The following is a 24,499-nucleotide window of genomic DNA, read 5'->3' on the forward strand; positions in this document are numbered from 1 at the left end:
TCCACCCCGACCTTGTAAACTGTCCCAGGAAAAGGGGAAAATTAATTGAATGGAAATCTCCAAGATCTGGTTACCACAGGATTATGACATAGGGCACAATTGGCAATGAACTTAGATTACATTTTTAATTCAGAAAATGACCTCTCTAGTGTGATGCTGAGGAATCTCTCTGTGAACCAGACTTTAAATTATTTTAACAGAAAATCTGGCCTGTAAATTCTGTCATAATTGCTGATTTTCATTAACCTAGTTGGTGCCCTCCAATCTAGACTTTTTCTACTTTTGTTGCCTGGCCTATAAAGTGACTTTAATTATTATTACTGTTAATAAGACATTTACTGGGACACATTAGTGTTCTGGTAATAAGACATATTACTGTACACAGTCTAACTAAGCCTCCATTAAAATGTAAACCATTGTGCTGTGATCTTTTAAGGGCAATGACCTAGAGCTTCTAGTCCAGTAGGCTCTTGATAAATTCTCATGTGATGATGGTGATTATGATGTTAAGGAAATAGCCCCAGCATTCAACGCACTTCGCTTTCTAGAAATGTAACAAGACAGAGACTGCCATTAAAATTTTTATGGATTGTCCATTGAATGCAGAGCTTTGTTCCAAGGTAGAAAGGAGAAGATAAAGAAGATGGAATTTTGTGCTGAAAGTGCTTAGAGATTGTCTTGTCCCAGTCCCTTATTTTTCATATGAGGAAACTAAGGTTTAAAGCTAGAGTTGTAAATAGCACAAGATGAACAGGAGATTCGTCTTGCTCCAGGGTCCCCAGAGGTGAATGTGCTATCCTTATCGAATATACCGCTACCCAGGCAATTGTGAATCTAGCAGATGTTACTAGAGAATTGTAGCAGGCTGTTGGTACAGATGTAACCACTATCTTGTTATTTTATTAGTTCATTATTAATTTATATAAAACAGAGATACCCTCTTACCAAGAGTTCTGTTGTTTCTCCAGACTCTCTTCCCTTTTCCAGGCTTATACTGTATTTCTTGTCCTTCTTTTATTTATGAGAACAAAGGGATAGGTGTTTACATGGAATGTACAAATTTTCAAATGAAAGTAACTCAACCAAGAGTGATGCTGATTTTTCATCCATCATTCCTATTGTAATTTAAGAGGACCCAACTGCATAAAGGAAAAGTCACATTTTGACTACCTGCTACTATTATATCAAATGATCTTTTTTCGGGGGGGGGGGAGTGTAGGATTTTGTTTCATTTTGGACCAGACTCAGTTTTTCCCCAAAGGAGGAAATTCCCTCTACCAGTGTTGATCAGATTCTGCTCAGCAGGTTATATAACCTTATGTGGTCTCCCGACTGCAGAGTTGCTTGTGGCATTGAAAGATTCATTGACTTGTCTAGGGTCACACAGTAAGTATATATCAGAGTTGGGATTTGAATCAAGTCTTCCAAACTACAAAGATGCCTCTCTTCATCCGTGGTTCAGTTGTAATAGTATCCATAGGCTGGATAAGCTGGGGTCCTCTCTGCTGGCTACACTTAATTTAGATCACTATAATCTCATCTCCAGTAGCCTACAGGCTGAACAATAAAACATCGAATCAGTCAGTGAGTGTTCATTAAGTACCTACTATTTCCCAGGCACTGTGCAGGTATAAAGTATATGATGCAAGTACAAAGAATGAAACAATCCCCACTCACAAGGAACTTAGTCAGTCAACAGCACTTATTATTTACTATGTGCCAAGGTGCTGAGCTAAGCAATGGGGATATAAATACAAGCAAGAAGAAAGATAGTCTCCAACCTCAAGAAGTTCCCATTCTAATGGGGGAAAGAAATATATTTAAAAGGGAACTGAGAAGGGAGTAGGGGAGGAGATAACCAAGCAGGAGCATGGTGGTGTAGTTTAGGGAATCAGAGAAGGTTGGTTGGGGTCGGGGGTGGGGGTTGGGGGGGGGAGAAGGGAGCTTGTCCCAAAACAGAGATTCCAGGAAGAACCCACCAATGGGAGAAGGGGCCCACAAGAGCAGAGTCAGGAGGTAGCTGAGACATGGTGATAAAGGCCTGAGGATTAAGGATAGCTGGTCTACAGACCTTACCCAAAATAAAAATTCCTGGAAGAATTTAACAATGGGAAAAGAGGCCTTCAGGAGCACAGTCAGGAGATTAATGTGTGTGCATATGTGTGTGTGTTTGTATTTGTGTGCATGCGTGTATATTTATATACTATAAAGTGAACAAATACAAATATGCACAAAGTAGTTAAATACAAGATGATTTGGGAGGGAACAGTCTAGCAGCTGGCTGAAACAAAAAGGTTTTCATGCAAAAGAAGGTACTTGAACTGCTTTGTAACAGCAGATGGCATCTAGATGGCACATTGGATAGATCATAAACCTGAAGTTAGGAAGTGCTGAGTTAAATCCAGCCCCAACCCCTTACTATCTGTGTGATCCCAGGCAAGTTGCTTAACCTCTGTCTGCCTCAGTTTCCTTATCAGTAAATGGGACCTAATGGCACCTACCTTCCAAGGCTGTTGTGAAGATCAGATAAAATAACTGTAAAGCATTTAGTCCAGTGCCTGGCACATAGCAAGCACTATGGAAATGTTATTTTATTTTTATTATTATTTATTATCTATGAGGCAGAGAGGAGAGAAGACATTGTAGGCATGTAGGATGTACAGATCTCTTGGCTGATGAACCTGGCAGACAGGTTTGGATGCTCTGTATTCAATTCAGTTAGTATTGATTAGGACCTTAGAAAGCTTGCCTCTGTTTACTGAGACTGGATCTTAAATTGCAAGTTTGCAGATCATAATATTACAGAGGAAAGAAAGTTTAATTTAAAAGAAGGAAAACAGAAGAGAAATCAGAGAATGAACAGAAACCTGGGAAGACATCTACAAAATGATGCAAAATGAAGAGAGCAGAACCAGGAGAACAAGTCATAAATGACTACAATTATGTAAAGGAACATAACTTGGGAAGATGTAGGAATTCTGATCAATGCAATGACAAATCATGATTCTAGAATATAATAGCAAAGAATACTACTCTCCTCTTAGCAGAGAGATAGTAGATTAAAGATTCAGAAAGAGGCATATCTGTTCAGACTTGCCAATGTATGACTCTGCTTTGATCAACTATACATTTAGTACAAGGTAGGGGCTTTTATTTTGGAGGAGAGTTGTGGGAAAGGAAATAGGTGGGTAGTGAGAGTGATGGAAAAAATTATATAAATGAAACATTCCAAAATACATATAAGGGAGGTGGAGAAGAAGGATTGGCAGTGTGACATATCTATTAGTTCTGCCTGACAAACAGCTTTTGACTGAAAGCACCACCTATCCCTATGTCACTGCCCCCAATAAGGGGTCAGAGCATTTTCTTGGAGAGAAAGACTAGCATGACAACTACCATCTTTAGTGATTTACAAGGAGTTTGATATTACAAGGGTCTCACAGAATCTCCAAATTGGAAGACACCTCAGAAACCAGCTAGTATGGCCAAGTTTTACACATACACATATGTGTGTGTATATAAATACATACATACACACACATACATATATGTGTGTATATGTGTCTGTATACATGTATATGTATGTTTGTGTATGTATATGTGTATTGATAATCATTTAATATAAATTTTGCACTTTAATAAGAGCCCAAACCTGAACTAATCAATCACACTGCTTTGTTTTGCTCTAAAAATGCTCTTTCCTGTGTCAGCAGTTTCAAAGACCTATTTATGACAGGATGCCTGCAACCAGAGGGGTGGAATTTTTCCTTATCTTATATCACAGAGACACATGCTATATAGAGGAAAGTCAGATATCCTGGAATCATAAGGTCCAACTGACACTACTTTGTTAATTGTCTTGTCTCACTAAATTTACAACTTATTCAACTAAGAAAGTTCCTTTCTCATGGTAAAGTATATTTAAACCTGGTCATTCTTCCATCAAGCAGTCAGAAGTTTTCTGGCTCTGTGATCACATAATCACTAGCTTTAAGGGAATAAACTACATGTGTGTAGCCTGTTTGCCTTTTCTTAACCAAACTTTCAGGTTGACAGTATATACATACACACACGGCCAAGAATTTCTGACAAGGAGTCATCCAGTCTTTGCTTGAATTCAGGCATAGGTGTGCTTGTAAATGCTTAACTGATTCACTGAAAAAAATGTAGGTATGTCATTTGTAAGATTAATATGCATTGTTAGCATTTTCTTTCTTAAATCTAGACAATTGACAAAATAATGAATCAGACTCTGATGTATAGCCGTTATCCAAAGTGGAAAGGCTCACCCTGAAAATTTCACAATGAAGAGTAGTCTGAGATGCCTTTAGCACAGTCCAGTGAAAAATCTCTAATGATGTAGAACCCACTATCTTTCCACCGCTTTTTTGCTTTAAATAGACCTAGGTGTTAGAGGGTTTTCCTCACATTGAGACTAATCCTACTTCTCTGTTTCTTCCAATAACTGATTCTACCTCTGCCCTGTGGGGTCAAAGAGAAAAGGGCTGATCTCTTTTTGATGAGACACTCTTTCAACAACATGAAGACAGCCATCATTCCCCACAAAGTCTTGCCTTCTGGAGGTCAAACTCCTTTGCTTCTTTGGATCAGTCCTCACCTGCCCTGATTCTAAGGCCCTTCAAAGTCCTGGTTGCTCTCCTCTTAATGGCTTCCACTTTACTAAAGGTCTTTCAAAAATGTGATATGAAGAACTAAATACAATGATCCAAATACGGTCTGAATGATGCAGAGTACACTAGGACTCTCCTCTTCACGTTCCTGGATATTTTGCACCTATAAGTACAGCCTAAAATGCCATTTGCTTTCTTGTTTACCATATCATAATTTGCTCATATGGAGTTTGACGTTCACTAAAATGCACAAACTTCTGTCTAGCAAGGCCTCCTGTCATCTTCTATTTGTGGAATTCATTATTAAACCTATGAGCAAAACATTTACATTATTAAGTTCCATTTTATTACATTTCAGCCCAATATTATACCATGACAAGGTCTTTTTGGATCCTGATTCTGTTGCACAGTTCTTCCTCCCAAGTCTGTGTCACTTGCACACTTGACAAACTTATATGCCTGTATACATGTCACTATTTAAAAATGTTAAGCACTTCCGCATCCAGAGAAACAACTACAGAGTCTGAATGCAAATCCAAGCCTACTGTTTGCTCTCTCTCTCTTTTGTTTTGTTTCTTCTTTCTCATAGTTCATTCCATTGGTTCTAATTCTTTGCAACATGACTAAGGTGAAAATAAAAAAAAATGCTAAGTGCCGCAGGGTCAAGCACAGATCCCTGGAGGCCTCCGTCAGAGACTTTTATGCAAGTTAACATTAAATCATTAATCACTACTCTTTGGGTTTGGCCATTCAACCAGGTCTGAAGTTTACTGTATTGTGCTATCAGCTAGCACTCAATTCTCCACCTTTCCCACAAAAAATAACATAAGTACCCTTAAAAAATGATTTTCCTGATTCTAAAATATGGTTATAGCATGCCCTAATCTACCACTTTTATAATTCTATTTAAAAAAAGAAAATAAGCTTAGCTTGACATAAGAACAATTCTTATTGAAGTCATGAAGAAACCTAGATGAGAAGCAGAATAGACTCAGCAAATTCATGTAATTGGAACATATTAGAAAATGAAAGAAAAGATTAAAAGTATTCTCCATAATTATCCTACAAATCAGTAAATTCCCATTTTTATCTATCCCATCATAGTTCAGAGAAGAAGCTTCCTCTGTTTCTTCCCACCTGCAAACCGGTAAAAACAGCATAACCTCCTGGAAGTTATGAGGCTCATTTCTCATAGCTTTAGGGCATCATTTATGCTTGGCTACAGAGATGGCCATCGTACCTCTTCTGCTGCTTCATAACTGAGAAATGTCCCCACTGTTAATTCATTCTTTTGCTCCAGCTCTGGATATGGTCAAATTCATGAATTAGGACCTCTCAATATTTCTGCCATGTGGCTTGGCTTCTGATCAGTCCTCTCAACTCTCTTTTTTTCCTTTATGTTATTATGAATGTGAAAACATCAAGAAACATTAACTAAATATCAGTATAGAAGATAGAACAAGAAAATAAGACTTCTTATGGAACCATGAATCTCAACTTTGTACAGCTTGAATTTTTTAAATATCTTTTTTTTCAGATCTAACATGTTAGACTACTGCCCTGTTTATATCCTTTTCTGAATTTTCAACTGATTTTTCTTATGCATTTTAAATGTTGTATTGACATTTTTCTTTTTTTGCATCAACATCACTGAGTCCCTTGCCTCCCACCTCTACTTCTATGACCCCACTACTATGAAAAAGATTCTTTTTAATAATAAATATATAATTAAACAAAAAATGCACACATTGACCATATCTAAAAATAAAAGAAATCATTCTATTCCTCTGCCAAGAAGTGTTAAGCATGATTCACCATCAGTTTTCTAGAGTTGTGATTGGTCATTGTATTTTTCCTAGCTATTAGCACGAGTATCTCATCACATTCATATTCCATAATTTGATCATTTCCCAATTTATGAGCAGTCACATCATTCCCAATTCTTTGCTATAACAAAGACAGCTTCTATAAATATTTTGGTATATATGAGTACTTTCCCTCTGTCTTTGGTCTTATTTTTGTATGTACTTACAAGCAGTATTGCTAGGTCAAATAGCATGGCCAATTTAGTGACTTTTGAATATAGTTCCAACTGCTTTCTAAAATGGTTAGATCAACAGTGCATTAGTGTGCCTACCTTCTGGCAGGCCCTCCAACAACCGCCATTTTTCTTCTTCATCATCTTTACCAATATGATGGGTATGAGGTAGAACTTTTAAGTTATTTTAATTTGTATTTAGCTTACTAGCTATGAAATAATTTTATGTGACTATTATTCGTTTTCCTTTTTTCTTTTAAAAACTTCTTTTTCATATGCTCGACCAATTTTTTATTTGGGAATGGTTCTCATTCTATATTTGTGTCAATGTCATATATGTATATATAATGCTATATGTATTATTTAATGCTATATATATACATACACATACACACATATGTATAGCATTAGACTTTTGTCAGAGAAATAAATTTTCTATGAAGATTTTCCACAGTTAATTGTGTCTCTTCTAATTCTAACCTAATTGCATTTGTTCAAATCTTTTCACTTTCATACAATCAAAATTTTCCATTTTATCCCTTGTGTGATCTTCTCTGTCTCTCATTTGATCAGGAACTCATTCTCTACACATAGTTGTGAAAGATATCTCCTTCAGTACTTCTTTAATATGTCCATGATACTATATCCAGGTCATATAATCTATTTAGAGATTATTCTGGTAGAAGGTGTCAACCATTTTTCTTCACAGTGACCAGCAGTAGGGGCTATCACAGAAATTCAAAGTGTTGTCCCCATCAGATCTGACCCTTGAAACTTGAACTCTCAACAGGAGTATAGTTCTTGATGAAATGGATATTCCATTGTACCTCTCTTTGAGGTATAGGGGTATAGGGCTTTCCTTCTCATCCTTTTACATAAAAGGGAAATCCTTTGGAGGATCCCAAAAAGTTGTACTGATCTAGATTTGTATTTCACAAGAACCTCTCCTCTCACCATAGCAAGTAGAGTGACTATTGGATTAGTGTAGCATAGTGGCACATATCTGAAATCCCTACTAGCTGAGGCTGTTTGGTGGATCACCTGAGCTCAGAAATTCTGAGATGCAGTAGAGCAAAAGGCAATCAGGTGTTTGTATAGAGTCTGATACCAATATGGTGGGACCCTAAAACCAGGGCCACACTAGGCTACCAAGGGAGAGACAAACTGACTCAGGTCAGAAAATGGAACAGGTCAAGAGTCTGTGCTCATCAATGGTATCAGGCTCATGAGTAGCTGCGGCTCTTCCAACCTGCTGGGTTAGATAAGGAGTCCTGGTTCCCACTCCCTTCTAACCTACCCTCCCCTCAAAAAATCACTTAGAAGTTAGGAAATACAGGTTCTCACTCTTACTGTTTCACCAACTAGCTGTTGGGTCTTGGATAAGTCACTAAGCCTCTGCAGGTTTTGTTTTTCTCTGCCATAAAATAAAGACTTGGGATTAATTAATTTCTAAAATAGTTTCCAGATTCAAAATTCTGTGATTCTATTCTGTCCCCTCTCTTGTCCTTAATTTCAGTAGACAAATAATGATCTGTCATAAGCCAAGTCATCTGTATATCCCACGTGATGCAAACTCCTATGAAAACTTAATAAAAGAAAAAGATAATAGGCAATGGAAATCAGTAAGATCTAGCCCTATAGCCTAGTACTAGTTTGTCTGATTACATAACAGGATAATGGTAACCCCAGTGAAAACAGGATATATCTCCCAGTGAGCCTTTGTTTTCTAGGGAGGCTGTGGATTGTTGAACTACGTACACATGGCTTTGTCCACAGTTGGCCTTGGCTGCCCCAGAGGTCCCTGTATAGACTAGTGGGGCTGCCTGTTTTAGAACAACAAAACAGGAATGGCCATGCTCCTCTCCAGGTTATGTTTGCACAGGTCTGGTAGGTTGGAATGAAATGTAAGTACAAAACTGTGGTTACCCACAGTGCCTCATCATAAAATGTCAAGCGTTCTTACTGAAATGCTGCCTTGTGTTGCCTACTGCAATTCATCATTCTGATGACATTTTAAATGTGATGATTGAAATGAAACTCATAAAGTGAAACAAACCATTGTTGAATGAAAGGTTGTTATGGAAACCTGGAAAGAACAGTCCATAATAGGTTTGCTAAAGCTCCCCAGGAATCATGCACCTGAGTTACATATGCAAACTAACACAAGTATCTTGTACATATCAGACTTTTGCGGATGATTTTCCAGTTAGCAGCCATGAGAAATGGTCCTGGAAATGCTTAAGAAAGGGGCTGTGCATGGGTCATTCCTTGGGAGTCACAATGTAGCCTTCTGTTTCTGGGAAGGGTGAGTCAAATGTGTTCAGGAATTGCTGAAAGGCTTGTGATGGGGATTCTAGACTAGGTGGTGAATGGGAAAACCATTTGTTAAGTACTTTCTCTGTGTATACACTGTACTAAACACTGGGGGTAAGGGGGATACAAATATAAAAGCAACAGTCCTTGACTTCAAGAAGCTTGCATTTTAGCGAGGGAAGATGTCACATCTAGAGAAATTGTGGCCAGGGGAATTGGTTTTTGGGTTAAGGAGTTACAGGAATTGTGAGTGAGCAGAGAGCCAAATTGTCATGCTCATTCTAATTGGTTTCATTATTGTTCCCAAAACAAGAGGTGAACAGAGATCATGGTAGGTCTTCCCTGATTTCCTTGTGCATGTACTAAATAGGAAACATATTCCTGAGTAGTCTAGATATAATGGTTTAGGTGAGTCTACCCCTACTCACCCACTGAACAGGATAGCTCAACTCTAGAATAAGTTCCAAAACTGAGTTTATGCTAACTTGATCTTCAGAGGTCAGGTAGGGAGACTGCTTTTCTAGGCATGAAGATATAGGTAGAAGCAGCATAGATGGCAAGGGGCCTAGATGGGTTCTGGTGTCCTAGTGGAGGGCTGAATGGGATGTGAAATACAGTCTAGGACTGCTGTATGTAGAGGCAATGCCCTCCCTTGAGCAAAATCATCCTCACCAGGTCTTGAGCTTTGTGAAGCATCTCTTGGAAGATTGCCAAGAAAATAGCCTGGCAAGTGGATATTTGGCTAAGCTTACATTTTGAGAGACATAGATTCAACTCCTGCCTCTGAGACTTAGCAGTTTTATAGTCATAGGCATGTCACTTAATCCCTCTGATCCTCCCTTGCCACGTCTGTAAAAAGGGGGAAGATAGTACTTATAGCAACTGCCTCTGAGGGTTGTTAGAAGAAAGAATCAATCAATCGATAAAGGTTATCTATAGCACACATTCAGCTATAGGAATCTCTCTTGCCCAAAAGGGAAATGGAGAGAAGAAGATAAGAAAAAAGAGAGATGGGGAAGTGATAAAAAGGAGGGTGAATTAAGGGAGGCAAAAAAAAGGATAAAGAGAGAAGGATAAACAGAAGAAAATAGGCTGAAGGGAAATAAAATCATAACTGTGACTGTAAATGCAATAGACCCATCCATAAATTGGAAGCAGATAGCAGAATGGATTAGAAACCAGAATCCAACAAGGTTTGGGTACAAGAGACATACCTGAAATAGAAAGACACGTGTACAGAGTCAAAATAAGGGGCTGGAGCAGAATGTATTATCCCTTCAGCTGAAGTAAAAAAAGCAAAAGTAGCAATCATGATTTCAGAGAAAGGAAAAATAAAAAAAAATAGACTAACATATAAGAAGAGAAACTGAATTCTACTAGAAAGTGCCATAGACAATGAAGCCGTATCAAAAAAAAAATTTACATTTTTTAAGTAAAAAAGGCCTCATTTCTCAAGTAATAGGAAACTGAGTCAAATTTATAAAAATAAGAGTTATTCCCCAATTGACAAATGGTCACAAGAAGTGAGCAGACAGTTTTCAGAAGAAGAAATCAAAGCGATCTATAGTCATATAAAAAATGCTTTACATCTCTGTTGATTAGGGAAATGCAAATTAAAGCAGCTCACACCTATCAGAAAAGATAAATGCCGGAGGAGATGAGGTAAAATAAGCACAGTAAATGAGCTGCTGGTAGAGTTGTGAACTGGTTCAACCATTCTGGAGAACAACCTCAAACTATGCTGAAAGGAATATAAAACTGTTCATACCCTTTGATGCAGGAATACTACTGGTAGGTCTGTACCTCAAAGAGATCAAAGGAAAAGGACTTATATATACAAAAATATTCATAGCAGCCCTTTTTGCTATGGCAAAGAATTAGAAATTGAGGGGATGCTTAACTGGGGAATGACTGAACAAACTGTGGCACAAGATTATGGTGGGAATACTGTTGTGCTATAAGAAATGATGGGGGCACGGCTTCAGAAAAAACATGGGAAAATGTATATGATATGATGCAAAGTGAAGTGAGAAGAACTGTGTTTTGCACAGTAAAAGAAAAATTGTAATGATCATGAGCTATGAAAAACTTGGCTATTCTGATCAATACAATGATCCAAGATAATTCCAAAGGACTCATGATGAAAAAAATGTTATCCGCCTCCAGAGAGAACACTGATGAACTCTGAGTGCAAAATAAGTGTGATTTTCTCACTTTATTTTTCTTGCTTTTATTTTTCAATGTGGCTATCATGAAAATATGTTTTGCATGGTTTCGCATATATAATTGATATCATATAGCTTGCCTTCTCAGTGAGGGTGGAGTGAAAGGAAGGCAGAGTTTTTATAACACATTTTTTAAAAGAATGTTAAAAACAAATAAATTAAAAAAACCCACCAATCTAATCAGTGCAACTACAGACAATAATATATACAAATCCAGTGATGTACAGGATAAATAGGAATCAAATTAGATATGTATGCAAAGTGTTTTTTTTTATATTTTAAAGGACTACATACTTGTTGACTATTATTATCATCCCCCTATTAGGGGGTAAGTAGTAACTGGAGTGAGGAAGGGAGAAAGGAGTAGCTGGTAATGAAAGAAAAAAAAAGGCATCAAAGTCCATATGCATGCAATCGTCTTGATTCCCAGACACACATCCAGAGTCAGGTGTCACTTTTTAATTTCTTTTTCCTTCAGTCACATATACATAGGTGTCACTTTTTAAGTTCTTTTTTCTTCAATGCTGCCTCGGATATTAATTTTAGCATCATTTCAAGGTATACAAATATTAGATATGAAGAAGTCATCCTGTGTTTTGCCTTTAGGGTTCAAACAGCCCCAGGGTAGCCCTACTTGGTAGTGAGGGACAAAGATTAAGGAGAAAGAGCCAGGAGAAATCCAGGGAGGGCCCTAGTGTGAGGACAGAATGCCAAAGTGGGAAAAGTCACCTCCAAGAAAAACATTGCCCATCTCCTAATCTTATCGGAGGTCAACCTTGTTCTAGAAAACATTCTTCCATGACTTTATAAAAACAGTCTGTGATCTATGCGTCAGAGGTATAAGCCAGAAGTAAGGCTTATTATCAATAAAGGTCTCCAGCAGTAATTTTTAATTTATTGAGAGGATGAGCTAGGGCTGATAAATCAAGGCACATAAAAACCCAACACTGAATGTGTATTGCATTTCAGAGATGAGACTATGGAGAAACAGCATCTCAGTCAGCCTCAGAAGTCCGAGATGCTGCGATTGTCTAACATTGTCATCACAACTGGTGGTGAATTTCACAGGTTCCTATTTACAGGTGTCTGAGCCAGACACACACATCATTGCATTTTCTGGGAAGCCCTGGAATGTGGCTTTGCAGTGCAGAGCACTTTATTCCCAAAGTGGAAGAATCCACAATTGGATTTCACAAGGTAGGACTGGGCAGCCTTTATGCTCCCAAGAAAATGCTTTAACAGGCATCTTGCTATATGGAATTCAGAGGTGATGCTGCACATTTCAGAGTCACATACCATACCCTTCCTCCACACTGCTCCTCACCCTCCAGTATTCTTAATCGATCCAGTTTCATTATTTGTAAAAGTGATCCAGCTAACACACCTGCCTTAAAAATGTATACTTAGATATCAATGAGTACTGGGCCAAAATATTTATAGGGTTAGGGACCATGGGTCAGGAAGCCTACTTAGAGAAATATGATAAAAAAGAATTAGTTTTAGCAAATCTGCAGTGTATTCATGTATAAACTATGCCTTAGGTCTTTAAAAAATAATTCAACTCACCTCTACTTCTAAAGAATATTAAGCAAAATAACTGCATCTAGCAGATTTTTTATCAAGGAATAAGAAGGGACAGATCTTAATCTGCTTTTCAATGCTCAGACCCCTAAAAAATAACTAAAACTCAAACAAGGTGGTTAAAAAAAACATAACTTCTGAGAGGGAGTGTATTGTAATAGAGATGACACTGGACTTGGAAGTGCTGGACTTGGGTTCAAATTCCACCCAGACATTTAACTTGACCTAAAGCAAGTGGGGCAGGAGGGTTGGAGAAAAGGCAGTGACAGAACATTTCTTAAGTACCTACTATGTGCCAAGCACTCCAATCAGTCTTTTTTTTTTCTTTTACAAATATCTTATTTGATCCTCTGAACAAGCTTGCAAGGGAGGTGCTACTATCGTTCTTATTTTGCAGTTAAAGAAACTGAGGTCATCAAAAGTTAAGTGACTTGCTTAGGGTCACACATCTAATAAATGTCTGAGGTTGGATTTGAACTCAGGTCTTCCTCACTGCAGGGCTGGGTCTCTATCCACTGCTGGATCAGCAGCGTGAGTTTTAGTTTAACTCAGTTTAATTTCTACAGTAGGTGGCTCTTGATTGGAACATCAAAGTGATCTGAGAGTTCTGAGAGGCAGAAGGGAGGAAAGAAGATTTAAGGAAGAGAGAGACACAACGTACAAAGGCATGTTTTGGAGATGAAATGTTATGGCCCAGTAAATGGAAGAAGTTGACTACCTACAGTATAGAGTGTATGGGGCAAAGTAATGTGGAAATCCGTGTGGAAAGATAAATTGGAATGAGACTGTGAAGGGCTTTAAATGCCAGAGGAATTTTATATTTTTATCATAGCGGCAATAAGGTTTTTTCTTTCCATGCTTCTTTCAAAGGAACATAGGGTACCTCTCATTTAAAGAGTTAAATCCTAAGGAAAACTGGCATGCTGGGTTCTTTACGGGATTGTATAGTGTTGTGTTAAAGGTCCTGCTTATGAAAGATTATTATCCAAATAAAAACTGACTGCTCTGGTTAAATATCCATTTCCTTTTTCACCCCTCCCTTTCTTTAGGATGGATTTATTGACTTTTTAGAGTTTATTGCTGCCGTAAATTTGGTTATACAAAGGAAAATGGACCAGAAATTGAAGTGGTATTTTAAGCTCTATGATGCCGATGGAAATGGATCTATTGACAGAAAGGAACTACTGAACATCTTCATGGTAAGGCTGTAAATGCTCTGTATTCTGGTGGTATGGGACATTATATAGCAAGTCTGATTTTCCTACTCAGTGAAATCAATGACTTTTCAGAGAGTTCTCCCAGGCAGTTTGGTCTTGCATGAATGAATATTGTGGGTTGAGGGAGAAAGTGCTTGCCATGGCCACCAGAGGGTACCAGGCATTTGCAATTGCAAATCTGCATTTTAACACTGGAGTCCATTCTAACCTTCACTAATAGAGCATAGAATTTTCATCAACATCAAATAAATGAGCTGGCTGGAATTAACATTGGAGGGAGTCCCTTGGACTGACATAAATGAAGACAGAGTGGGCAGTTGCCTTTATAGATGAATTAGAAGAATACCCAGAAAAGATTTCCCTGCTCCAAAATACCTTCCTCTTGAACATGCCTCAGTGCTTGAAATAGCTCTCCTCAGGACTGCTGCATTAAAGACAGTTTTTATAATTCAATTAAGCAAACATTTATGAAATGTCTTATATTTGCAAAGTACATTTTAATTAAATCTTAATTAAATTTTACTCTTCCAATTAATAAAAATCTATTTTTTCTCCTTCCCCGGTAGGAGAAAAATTAAAGATAGAGAAAACAAACCCCCTGTAACAAATATGGAGAGTCAAGCAAAACATGTCTCATTCTGTGCCCTGAGTCCATCAGCTCTCGGTCAGGAGGGAGGTGAAATTCTCCATCATTATTCCTCTGGAATCATATTTGATTATTGCATCGATCAGTTCTTAAGTCTTTCAGAGTTGTTTGTCCTTACAATGTTGCTCTTATTATACACATTTTTCTCCTGATTCTACTCACTCTGCAACATGAGTCTTACCAGGTTTCTCTGAAACTGTACCTTGCATCATTTCTTATAACCCAATAGTATTTCTTTACATCCATATACCATAATTTGTTCAGCCACTCCCTAATTGACAGACACTTTTCCCTTCTTATTTTCAAATTCCTTCAAAGAACAGCCTAAGATACTTGGGTTACAGTGACAAAAGCTAAAAATTTCTTCTCTTAAGAGGTTATGGATGTAGGATCTTATTAGTGTAGGGCAGAGGTGTCAAGCAAACACTTTCAAGTTAAGTCCAAACCAGATTAAATGGCTTAAAGTGGGAAATATTTAACTAAGTAAAATTGCAATATTACATAGACAATACTATTATGTCATTTTCTAAGTTAATAGGTTGACTGCATAGATCTTTATGTATGATTTACTGCCACTACCACCCCCATCTCCATTTCTATTGGATTTTTACACCACTCAGGTAGGGAACTCCCAGAAAGGAAAGCCGCTCTACCAACACAGATAGACAACTGTTCTGCAATTTATAGTCTTAGGGTATTGAGAGGCTATTGTCTTGACCCAGCAAATATGTGGTAGACTTGAGTCAGAAATTTTAAGCCCATATTTTCCTGGTTCCCAGGCCAGTTCTCTCTATCGGATACTCACTGCTACCATCATTTAAATATATTTTAAAGTCACTGATATATAAATATATATATACATATGTGTATGTACATGTATATGTATATATATGTGTGTGCATATAGACATATATGTATTATATGTATTTGTGTGCATGTATGTATGTGTGTATATCTTTCCCAAACCAAAGTTGATACCTGGAAATATCTCTAGCTAAAGGCACTCTAGAATTTTATCATCAGGTGTATTGGTTTGAAATGTTTGTCAACTTCAACTCTAACTCTGACCTTAAATATCTCTGACTCTGATTCTAATCTTCTGACCCTAACCTTAACCCTAAATGTGTGTATCCAATTCTATCTGCCTCCAATCCTCCAACTCTAACCCTAACCTGACTCTAAGAAGCATGTTTTTATTTTTGAAGTGTACTTTCTATTTGAAATATTCTGCCAGCAACATTTCAAAGGATTCCTATATGTTCAATAAGTGCCATATAAATATGAAATATATTGCTGGCAACCCTAATTAAAATTATCATATTTTTACAAAGACATAAGCATAAGATCATAGGATCCTACATCTGGAAAGAAGTTCAAATGTCATTAGTGCAACTGCTTCATTTGATAAATGAAGAAACAAAGGTCCAGGGAGTGTAAATTACTTGCCCATGTGTCATTTAATGAGGTTATGTGACAGGGGTGAAATCTGAACCCAGATCCTCTGAGTTTGAGAAACACTCTTTCTGCCATACCACAGTGTTTCCCTATAGAATATGGATAATCATAATTCCAATTTTCCTCTTGCCCATTGATTTTTCCTTCCCTGTCCTAAAGACCTATTATCTAGTAGACATGGCATTGGGAAAGTAGAACATGTCACACACATCTTGCAATATCTGGACAACAGATGGAGGAAACAAGGTCTTGTTCCCATATCTCACAAAATCTCCTTCTCATCTCTTTTCCCTCCTATACTCCCTACTACCAAACTCAGTGACAAGAGGCAGATGGAGGTTTTGAGTCATGTTGATTTATTACCAGAACTCTAGGATGCCTAGCAACTATTTTTTTTTTTTGGTTAGTGGATATTTAGGCTCCTAGGCAGGCTATACTCCACTCTTTGTCAACCAGAACACAGAGGCAATTTGAGTCCCTCTTATCATTTGTCATTTTAACATGGTTTTTCTATGTTTTGGGGACCTTGACTGTAATGCTCCAATGAAACAACACTGAACAGGATCTAAATTCAGGTTATACCTATACCTCCATCAATGCTTTTCAGCATTTCTCATTCTTCAGCATCACAGTAAAATTTTCAGAAGAGGTAATTCTTGGTCTGAGCCAAGGGAACAAGGTCCAGAAAAAATGAAGTTAATAGTAAGTACTTAATATCAGGGGAACAGCCAACGACCAAAATCAGAAGTCATAGTTATAAGTAAAAAGATAATGTTAAGGAGGAGTTGAGAAACACAAAAAATACTTGAATATAAGTCTAAGCTCTTCTAGTGACTATGTGAATTTGAACAATTCAGTTAATTTCTTCAGGTGTCAGTTTCTTCATATGCAAAATGAATTGATTGGACCAGAATGTTAGAGCTAGAAGTGACTTACTTCCTTCCAGCTAATACTATATGATATTCTTAACTATTTTTTTGAAATCACCTACTCCTTTCAAGTAATCATAGACCAATAACTGGGTGTGTTGAGTGTGCTCCATCCAAGAGACCTACATATGTAGATTCTTCCAATTGAATTCTTACTTCACAGAGTAGTGTCTTACTTCTCAAAGTTGTTATGAAGTTTGAATGAGGAAATCTACATAAAATGCTTTATAAAGTATAGGTACAATATTTTATTGTTGTTATTATTCACTCTTTAAAGTCAGTTTCAAACACTGTCTCTCCCATGAAGTTTTCCTGGTTACCTCAAGGTGGCAATGACTTATCCAGTTATTATTTTTTAAACTCTCTAATGCATTTTTCATGTGATATGCATTACTGTTATCTGTGTTAGTGTCAATTAAATGGTAAATTCTAGAAAAGGAAGGAATTGTATCTTTTCTTGAAAGGTAGCATGGTTCAATGGAAAAATCTGAATTTGGAGTTGATGGGCTTGGCTTGGAGTTTCAGCTTCACAAATTACTACCTGTATGATTTCAGATGAGTCATTTAATCTCTCTGGGTAGCATTTTATTCTCCTATGAAATGGGGAAGTTGGATTCAGTGGATCTCTGAGATCAATTCCAAGTCTAGATCTACAAGCTGCACTTAGTATTTTTCCTAATAGCCTGATGAAGGTGGGACTGACACTAGGCTGGGGTGTTATAAGACATTTCCTTCCCACAGCAGTCTAAGTATCCCTATCATCAAGCTTTAAACTTCAAGGTGACCTTATTACCTTGCTTGGTCCGCTTTCAGGAGACAGGAGAGAAATTCCAACTCCCACAAAGGCTGATCTCTGGGCATCACTGAACTCACAATTGGACTGCCCTCTGTACCAGTGTTGACCCACCCCGACTTTATGTTTTTTTGCAACAAGTGAAATGTTTTTTAGTGATGACTTTGATACAAATATTTATTAATTAATTAAACTCCACCATCTTTAAGAATAGTAGGGGAAACAGGGAGAATTCCAATAGGAAGATCCTTGACAGATCAATCACATATAATTGAGTATTAATCAGTGTAAACAAAGTTGAAGGGGATGCTAAAGATGGGACGAAAGCAATATTTTACTGAGAGTAAAGTCAGCAATGATTCAGATTCCTTAATATCAAAGGTGACATATTAGAATATCTAACAAATGTATATATAACAGCTCTTCCCTCTTTGTGTTAATTGGCCAGAAACAGGAAGACTTTGGAAGCTATTGATATATACGGGAAGCCAGCTGTTCAATAGGTTTCTGAATTCCTGCTTGCCTCCCTAGGGACTTTTGAAAGAGAATTTTCCTTTGACCAATATTGGAGTCTCTTTCTCTTGCTTTATGTTCTTATTTTGCTCCCAGATATAGAGCTCATTCACATGTGTATATTTTTTGGAATAGTGTAATCTTAAGAATTTCTCCATTTTATAAATGGATTTCCTCTCTAAGAATCTTTTACCATATATGATATTATTTTCTACAAATTGATGTATAGTGGTATGGGATAAAACCAGCTGCCACAAACTGAGAGCTATTCTTTCCCCCTACAGTCTAGTGACCAGGGAAGCAACTTTAGTTTTGAATCTATTGTATGGCTAGATCAACAATATTTAGGGGGGACAGAGAAATCTCATTCTAGTCCAGAATCCCTCTTAGAAGATGAAGAGAAGAGTGTCCAGCCATGTTCCTTCTCATGTACCTCTCAAAGCAAGAATCACAGTCTCTCTTGGAGAGGAATGAGTTAGATTCTAGATATATCTCTTCATGCCACTTGAGCTACATTGGAGACAATCCCTAATTCCATTTCAAGAGACAGCCAGGTGACGCAGTGGATAGAGTGCCAAGCCTAGAGTCCAGAAGACTCATTTTTCTGAGTTCAAATCTGGTCTCAGACACTCACTAGCTGTATCACCCTGGACAAATCACTTAACCCTCTTTGTCTCAGTTTCCTCATCTGTAAAATGAGCAAGAGAAGGAAAGGGCAAACCATTCCAGTATCTTTTCCAGGAAAACCCCAAATGGGCTCATGAAAGGTCAGACACGACTGAAAAACAACTGAACAACACAATTCCATTTCCAATCCTAACCCTAACTTTAATCTTAATTTCATTTATAACTTTCACTCTCTGAGTGTATATTTGAATTGATCATATTTATTTCTATTTACAGGCAATACAAGCCATCAATGGCCAAAACACCTTGAATGCTCAGGAATTTACCAATTTGGTATTTGAAAAGATTGATGTAAACTCTGATGGTAAGTCAGTTGCTAGCCCTGGGATCATTTTTCTAAGGGTCCATAAATGAGGGGTTTTGGGGATAGGAAATGATATATGTATTTTTTCAATTGGATGGTGCTGAAAAGGGCAGATGTATTATATGCAATTCAGTATTGATCACAGAACCACAGAATTTAAGAGTTGGAGAGTCAGAAAGCAATCGTTTAGTCCATCCCATAGGTGAAAGAATCCTCTCTGTAACGTATCTGATAGTTAACCTCTGTTTAAAAACTTCCAATGAGAAGAACCTTTATTCTACTTTGTGTCAGCTCTAATTTTTGAGAAATTTTTCCTAACCTCAAGCCTTAGTTTGTCTTTTTGAAGCTTTTTACATTGCTCCTGGCTCTAACTTCTAGGGTCAAACAAATCTAATCCGTATTCCACGTAATAGTCCTTAAAAATTTTGAAGACAGCTATCACACTTCCTAGGGCCAGCAAGGTGGTACAGTGGATAGAGTGTTGGGTCGGGAATCAGGATAGATCTGATTTCAAATCTGGCCTTCGACACTCCCTAGCTGTGTGACCCTGGGCAAGTTGCTTAATCTTGTTTGCCTCACTTTCTTCATCTGTAAAATGAACTAGAGAAGGAAATGGCAAACCACTCCAGTATCTTTGCCAAGCAACTCCAAATGGGATCCCAAAGAGTCAGATACCCCTGAAACACCTCAACAAAAACCACAACATCACATCTCCTTAAGTCTACTCTGTTCAGGCTAAATATTACTAGTTCCTTCACAGATCCTCATATGACATTGAACTCAAGAACTAAATATAATATTCCAGTGCGATCTATCACTGGAGGAAGTATCACTTCCTTATGTCTAAAAGTCATGCCTCTCAAGCCAGCCCACATTCTTTTTTTTTTAAATGACTGCCATTTCATACAGTTGACTCACATTGGTTTGCAGTCCACTAAGACCCCCCAGATATTTTTAAATCAGATTTTATATTAGTTGATCTTTTATCAGGTTCCTGTTATATGAAAAGTCCTAAGCTAATGTGCTAAAAGAAATACAAAGTTTAGATAAATTAGACAATATTTGCCTATATATTCTCAGTTACCCACCCAAAGGGTTATAATACAAAATATCTGATTAGTGAATTAAAAAGATACCCAAGGTGGGGGGCAAGCAGAGAAAAAAGTCCTAATAAACCAGGGGGGAATCGAGAGGAGGAAGAGGTATTTGTGTGGACCTGTAAGGACTAAATAGGATTCCACAGCAGCAGGTAGAGAGGGATGATATGCCAGGCACAGAGAACACTATAATACAGCACTTCACAGTGTATGAACCCCAAGATCCTTTCAGGAGATCAACAAGTCAAATCTATTCTCATGATAATATGAAAACATTATTTGCCTATTAAAATAGTCATCATTTTTCCAGCTGCACATTTGTGTGAGGCAAGATTTTCTTCACACACTTGAATCAAACCAATATATCGCACAGACTAAATGCATAAACAGATGTGAGAATCCAACTATTTTTATGAAACTGACAATGAGCTTTGTCAAAATATGTAAAAAAAAAATCCTACTCTTCTCACTATTTTTGAAATTATAGTTATTTTTCATTTAAAATTATTAATAACATATAATGGGTTTGTTATTTTAATACAATAAAAAATAAATATTTTAAAATTTATCAGTTTTGATAATGTTACAAATGTAACTCATATAAACAAAAGCTCTTTGAGGCACTCAATAATTTGGAACAGTGTTAGGAATTCCTGAGGCCAGAAAGTTTGAGAACCTCTGGTATGAAGATAGATGTTACAAGGGAAAGGGTGTGTTCAGGAGAAAGGGTCCAATTTAACTGGAATATAGGTTACGTGTGTGGTAGGAGGAGTGGGATGGAAGCCCTATATTTTCCCATTCTTCACAAGGGTAATGCGTCTTAGAATAAGTTTGAATTTTAGTACAATGGGTATGCTATTTGTTTTTAAAATTAAATTTTATTTTTAATTAATAAAAAATCTATTTTATCTTCCTTCCACCACCCGTCCTTTGAGAGACTCTATGACACTACAAGGTCACTGTTGTGGGAGGTTGAGGCAGGAGAAAAAAGATGCCAAGCAATTACCAATAAAAGGCTTATGGAGGGGTGAGGTAATGAGAAGAGCAGATTTCCATTCTAACTCTTTATGTTCATTAAGTAGGTGCTAAGCTCTCATGTTCCTGTGCTCAGAACTGAAGGGCTGGAGGTTCTGACAGCACCCCCTGTAATTCTCATCACCCTTGGAAAAGTATTGGCTTCCCTCCTTAGTTGCATCTTTATTAACACCCTCAGAATTCCTGGCAAGATAATGGGTAATAGGATTTATATAGTTGAGGTCATTGTATTCAAATAATTAATAATCTTTGGAGTTTACAATCCAGACTTTCAGAGTCTTAAGATTTTGTTTATTCAGCAATTGACTGGCTTCTCTAATAGAACTTAGTTACTCATAAACACACATATCTAGAAATATCTTTTAAAAATATTTTTGGAGCAAGGAAATTCTGATCTTTTCTCTCTCATGAGCTATATAACAACAGTTTCTGCACCAAAGGATTGTTGTGAGGATCTGTAGACTTTGTCAACCTATATACATGTTTGACTAGTATTGTCTGTTATTTCCTACTCCAGTCTTTGTCCATGGATAACCAAAAGACAAAGTCTATCTGTACCTTTGCAGTTTTCAAAATGGAATCTTTATTTTCAGTTAATTCTGCTAGTGAAATTGTCTTCCATTAGGTTAATATGTCCTTAGACCCCTAATGCTTGCCTTTGAAATTCTTGTCCCCAAAAACCACACAGAGAAAGAGCATGACAAGCATGAAAATGGTATGACCTACCATTTATCATCTATAAGATCACTTGATTCCATTCAGATAAAGGCCAAAGCAATCATTAAATGAAGTAAGTCATAATTCATAAATGTTCATGTCTGATGTAAATATTTACCATGAAGAAACAAAGCAAATTCCATTGACCTATATGGAATGAAATCAGATGAACTGGTTGCACTTTGAAATTAAAGTGATCAATGATTCCCGAGTAAAGCCAAGAACAACAGACCTAGAGTAGAACTGACAGTGTTGGATTTTCTCCCGGGGGGAGGGGAAGAGGATCTGAATGTCAATCAAGAATTATGACATCATTTTAGAGAGCTGAACTTGGAATCAGGAACACTTTGAGTTCAAATCCAGCCTCAAATACTTACCAGTCATGTGACTCTGGGTATGTTGCTTCATCTCTGCCTCAGTTTCCTCATCTCTAAGCTAGGGATAATGATTATAAACCTTACCTCTCAGAGTTGTTGCAAGGATAAAACGAGATGATTTTTGTAGAGCTCTTTGAAAACCTTAAAGTGATTTTTTTTTGCCAGCTATAACTGTGTAGGATCATAGGATTTAAACACAGAGTGGAATTTAGAGATCATCTAATACAATCTGCTCATTTTGCAGATGAACGAACTATGACCCAAAGGGGGTGAAATAACTTGCCTAAAGTCACATAGATAGTAATTGGAAAAATCAATGTTTTAATCTCATATTCTTTCCACTTCATCATGCTTCCTTTCAGACTCAGTCTATTTAGCCCTGGAGAATGCATGCTAAACATAATGCAAATGAGTCATCTGATGCAATAGTCAAAGGAAATAGTTTATGAAGAATTGAAAGAAGCATTATAGAAAAGGTCACTGCATTACAGCAGTATACGGGGATTTCATGGTTGGTGGGCTGAAAGAAAGTAATCAAGAAATCTTCATTGGCAAATGTGGAAGATGACAGAAAGGAGTGAGATTGTTTAATGCCTTTGGGGGATTCAATGGTAAATGCTGAAACCTTAATACACTTATCTCTGATTTCTGACTTTTCAAGCTATAGATACTATAGATTTGAGAGGGAAATTTTGGTTTACCATTTAATTTAGGTTTATTCTGCTAGCTAGGAAATTCAAAGGCACCTTCAAATTTACAGTTTACAACTTCACATTTAAAATAGATTTTTAAAAGATTTTATTAATATCTTTCATTTTTATAGCATCATTTCCCATTTTGTGCTTTCCTTTCCCTTCTCTCCTCTCAGAGAACCATTCCTTATAACAGAGGATTTTTAAAATGAGAAGATCTATCAAAGATGATCAGTATATCAAAAAAGAAAAACCAACCTAATGTTATGTATGCAATATTCCACAGGAAACTTGACCTCTGCAAAAAATAAAGGAAGATGTCTTCTCATATCCTGTTTTATTTTCAAATAAGTACCTGCCAACCTCTTGGATATATTTTATTTCAATAAATATTTATTAATTTTTTTAAAAGCCAATAATACTATATGTCTTAGAAAGATAATATTTACAAAGGAGCTGTAATGCTTGTGACTGTGGAGAACTCCAGATGGTTGCCCCAAGACAGATTGATATGAGGCTGACAGAAATAACAAAAGTTTTGTTGGGGATCATTGCCACCAGATCGGATCACTGAACACTGAGGTCAGAGATATGAATTATGAGAGTCTACAAAAATACAGTTAGAGTTCAGAGACAAGAACAGATGCAACCATTCAATAAGGAGTTGTTTTTGTAACTAAAGACATCAAAGGTAGAGCCCTAGCTGAACAGGAAAATAGATGACAATTATGGACTTTTCCTTCTTCAAGCTATCTTGGTAGACAGAGAATCAGTTGAAGAAGATTCATTAGGAAAAAGTTATAGACTAAGGAAAAGAAGGTGAAAATAACAATAAAAAGTAGCATTGGTGTGAGTACCCAGGAAAGAAATTAAGAAGAATAAGAAATGTTGTGAAAAGCCAGAAGAGGATAAAAGAATTCTCCAAGGAAATAGAATAAAAATGTTATGAGAAATGGCAGAAAGTAAGGCGAGCTGGATGGAAATCCAAAAAGATTTAATGCTGAAGCAAAGTTAACCAGAAGCATTGAAAAATAAAAACTGAGAGAGGGCAACCCAGAGAAACAGAATAAATGAGATAATTGTGAAATTCCATATCTAGTTCTTGCCTAAAGTGTTGGCAAAGTATACTCCCCATGAACAAATTCAAAACTGGTCCCTGGAGTGATTTGAGGAAGAAGTGATAAATACTATCTTCAGTGTGAAAAGTGCAAAATATTCAAGTCTAGATGACATTTGACTGAATATCTTG

The 24,499-nt window shown here is 37.0% G+C and overlaps 1 protein-coding gene across 1 annotated transcript in view; it reads left to right on the top strand.

Annotated features, from left to right (window-relative positions):
* GUCA1C (guanylate cyclase activator 1C) overlaps nucleotides 1–24,499 on the top strand; it is a 51,578-nt gene that overhangs the window by 15,535 nt on the left and 11,544 nt on the right. The window contains exons 2-3 of the mRNA XM_072615753.1: nucleotides 13,838–13,987; nucleotides 19,245–19,332. Coding sequence (XP_072471854.1) covers nucleotides 13,838–13,987; nucleotides 19,245–19,332 — 238 coding nt within the window. The remainder of the gene's footprint in view (nucleotides 1–13,837; nucleotides 13,988–19,244; nucleotides 19,333–24,499) is intronic.

Source organism: Notamacropus eugenii, chromosome 5 (genome assembly GCF_028372415.1).
Source record: "Notamacropus eugenii isolate mMacEug1 chromosome 5, mMacEug1.pri_v2, whole genome shotgun sequence".
NCBI classification, from domain to species: domain Eukaryota; kingdom Metazoa; phylum Chordata; class Mammalia; order Diprotodontia; family Macropodidae; genus Notamacropus; species Notamacropus eugenii.